The sequence below is a fragment of the Mytilus trossulus genome, chromosome 5 (assembly GCF_036588685.1).
Source record: "Mytilus trossulus isolate FHL-02 chromosome 5, PNRI_Mtr1.1.1.hap1, whole genome shotgun sequence".
Lineage (NCBI taxonomy): Eukaryota > Metazoa > Mollusca > Bivalvia > Mytilida > Mytilidae > Mytilus > Mytilus trossulus.
In genome coordinates, this window is record NC_086377.1 from 52,679,271 (window position 1) to 52,683,056 (window position 3,786).

General features: G+C 32.1%; 1 protein-coding gene across 1 annotated transcript; it reads left to right on the forward strand.

Annotated features, from left to right (window-relative positions):
* The first annotated feature begins 412 nt into the window (after positions 1–412).
* On the forward strand, positions 413–3,786 carry LOC134718912 (uncharacterized). Its single transcript, XM_063581760.1, has 3 exons — positions 413–495; positions 1,255–1,506; positions 2,764–3,786. Exon 3 carries the CDS (start codon positions 2,907–2,909, stop codon positions 3,606–3,608), a length of 702 nt encoding a protein of 233 aa, XP_063437830.1. The 5' UTR covers positions 413–495; positions 1,255–1,506; positions 2,764–2,906; the 3' UTR covers positions 3,609–3,786.

A 3,786-nucleotide genomic window follows, 5' to 3' on the forward strand; every position in this document is an offset into this window, starting at 1 on the left:
TATATTGATAATTTATCCACATTTTACTAAAAATTTGTCGATTTTTGGCATAATTGTATTTGATGTTATTTTAAATCGGTCATTTGATCATGATAATTTTCTCATATGTATTGACAATTGTATGAGAAGTACACTTAATCCCACCACAGCTTTTTTCAAACAAATTACAAAATTTTTCAGTAAATTTTACCACTTTTTGGATATTTGATCATATAATACATTTTTTAATAATTTTTGACATTTACTGTCAATTTTACCACTTTTTGGATATTCATTTAGATAATACATATATTGATAATTTTCCCACATTTTACTGAAAATTTGTCGATTTTTGGGATAATTGTATTTGATGTTATTTTAAATAGATCATTTGATCATGATAATTTTCTCATATTTATTCAAAAATATGTTTTGTGAGGTATCCACCATCTGCAATTAAAGAAGTTACAGTTCAGACAGCTCATGAAAAGACCAGGCAGTGCTTACTTTCTGAAGGTAACATACATACAGCAGTAATAAATGAAATTATATTTTTGTACATGTACCACAGTGACGTGTACTCATGTATTTTACAGCAAGATAAAAAAAAAACTAGATAACTTATTGTTTATATTGCATAGATCTCTATTTATGATACTACTTCAGTACATTTATTTGTGTATTTGTAGTTGAGGTACAAAAATGTACCAAATTTTATCTAAGCACTACCTACATTGTATTAACTGTAATGTTGAATTGCGATACTGAAAACACCCTTAGTTGTGGGCCCAAAAGTGAGTGAAACTCAATACAGATGTACCAAAAAAATCAATCTAATTTGTTTTTGATTTTTATAAACACAAACATGACAAAGGAACATCTTGACGAGACAACAAAACAAAATTAAAAACTTATTCTGATGACTGAAACAAAATAGCATTAATATTAGACATTCATTGACATTATTTCTATTAAAAACCCATGCATGTACAAATAAATAAGGCCATAAGTTTTCTCATTTGAATTGTTTTACATTGTCATTTTGGGACCTTCTATAGCTGACTACATGTATGCAGTATGGGCTTTGCTCATTGTTGAAGGCTGTACAGTGACCTATATTTGTTACCTTTTTGTCATTTTGGACTCTTTGTGGAGAGTGGTCTTCTTGGCAATCATACCGCATGTTCTTTGATATATACACATGATATATATATTAAATTTTAAGTGAGTTGTTTGATGGCATGTTTTTTATGTATAAATTGTCATATTTTTCAGTTATTTTACCAACCCCTACACCTACCATTGATCATGCATATAGCTTAAACAGGATTTCTGATTCATATGAGTCCAAAGACCAGGCGTGTCAAACAATACTGACTGGTGATGACATTGATAGATTGATTAGTTTGGAAAAAAACAGAGATGTTCTTTTAAGGGAGGAAGTGGTAGACATTGTGACAAAAAATGATGAAAATGTAAAGAAGTATACTGGAGTGCCATGTAAATCTCAACTAATTGGAATATTTGGTAAGTGTTGTGCATGTAAATGTGAATTGAAACGTTTGTAACAAAAAAACTAACTTCATAATGATCATCTGGAATAACATGACCAAAGCTCTTGAATTGAAAGATTCAAATTTCAAAAGGTGAAAGACATGTATGCTTCATACAGTGTACTTTGTATATAGATGTCTTATGTTTTGAGTTAAACTTGCTATCTCTCATACATGTATGAACCTAGACCGCAACCTCATATTTATGGTGCAGTTGTCTAAGTTTTAATTCATATATTTTATGATAAATATATTTCTTAGATACTTTAAGTGTTCAGTCAATTAAAAATGTATAACTGGTGACAGTGTATTGAATTTTTTTAAGGAGTTCTTGAATTACCTGTCTGACACCAATAAATTGTTTGACTTTCATGACCAAATTTTCATGGTTAATTAGTTGTTGGTTCATGTATTTAAAAAAAATCAAAATAATTGTAAGGCCAAATAAGTCAATAGAAAGATGAAGAGCATAAATTTAGGGTCAATTTGAATTGTTTTCAGTGGCAGATCTAGAAACTTTCATAAGTGGGGGCCCACTGACTTACCTTAGAGGGGGTCTGCTCCAGTCACGCCTCAGTGATTAGATATAGGAAGATGTGGTATGAGTGCCAATGAGACAATTCGCCATGCAAATAACAATTTAAAAAAAAAGTAAACCATTATAGGTCAATGTAAAGCCTTCAACATGGAGCATTGGCTTACAACGGCCAACAAGCTATAAAGGGCCCCAAAATAACTAGTATAAAACCATCCAAACAGGAAAAAGAACGGTCTCATCTATATTTAAAAAAAACCCTGAGAAAAACATATAATTACAAAAACAAACGACAACTTCTGTACATCTGATTCCTGACTGAGGACAGGTGCAAACATTTGCAGCGGGATTAAACGTTTTAACCATTTCCTATATAAGCAACCAAATATTTTTCCCAAAAAGGAAAGGGGCCTGGGTCCCCCTAAATACGCCTTTTCATTTTGGGCCCTTTTATAGCTAAATATACAGTATGGAATTTGCTCATTGTTGAAGGCTGTAAGGCTACGGTATGTAGTTGTTAATTTCTGTGTCATCTTGTTTCTTGTGGAGAGTTGTATCCTTGGCAATCATACCACATCTTCTTTTTTATACTTAAATATGTATGTACTAAATTAAAGAAATAATAAAAGCAGTGTCAGATTTTAATATAAATAAAGCAAAAATTTATGACTTCATGTATGTATATTTATTTTGTAGAAGTATTAGATGAAGCTGAACCAAAAGTGAAGTATTGGTCTGGTAAACAGTCTACTGAAGATGTCAACTACCAGAGTTTAGACAGATGCAAGAGTGGACCACCGAGAAAACTTTCCAAATTCCATGAATATATTCTGACACTTATGAAACTACGTCTTGCTATATTATCATTTGTTTTGGGTGATTTGTTTGGTGTATCGGAATCAAGAGTTTCTCAGATATTTACCACATGGATAAATTTAATGCATATGGTTTTGACACCTTGCATTAAGTGGCCATCTAGACGTAACATTAAGAAGTATATGCCAAGATCATTTCAGACCAGTTTTCCCAAAACTACTGGAATAATTGACTGTACAGAAATGTTTATTCAGAAACCAAAATCACCTACAGCTCAAAGTAGAACGTACAGTTCATACAAATCGCATAACACTTTCAAATGTCTTGTTTGTATAACTCCATCAGGAGCATTTTCATTTATCTCTGATTTGTGGGGTGGTAACACTTCAGACAGATACATCACAGAGCACAGTGGCTTTCTTGACTCGATTAAACCTGGTGACGAAATAATGGTGGACAGAGGATTCACTATTCGTGATCTATTGACTGATCGAAGGGCAACATTAGTAATTCCTCCATTTACAAAGAAATGTAAATGGGAAAAGGGGAAACGACTCTCTGCAGCAGATGTTGTTAAGACTAAATCTATTGCCAAACATAGAATCCATGTGGAAAGATCAATTCGAAGGCTAAAACTGTTTCGTATGTTGTCTCAGGTGATGGACATTAAATTTAAACCATTGGCCAATCAAATGGTCAAACTCAGTGGATTCGTTTGTAACTAAGATAAGCCACTAGTAACAAAATAAAAAGCAAATTGAAAGATTTTTTTCTTGTTTACTCTGAAAAAAAGAACTAACTTGTTTGAATTGTTTTACATTGTCTTATCAGTGCCTTTTTTGGCTGACTCTGCAGTATGGGTTTTGCTCATTATTGAAGTCGAACAGTGACCTATAGTTGTTA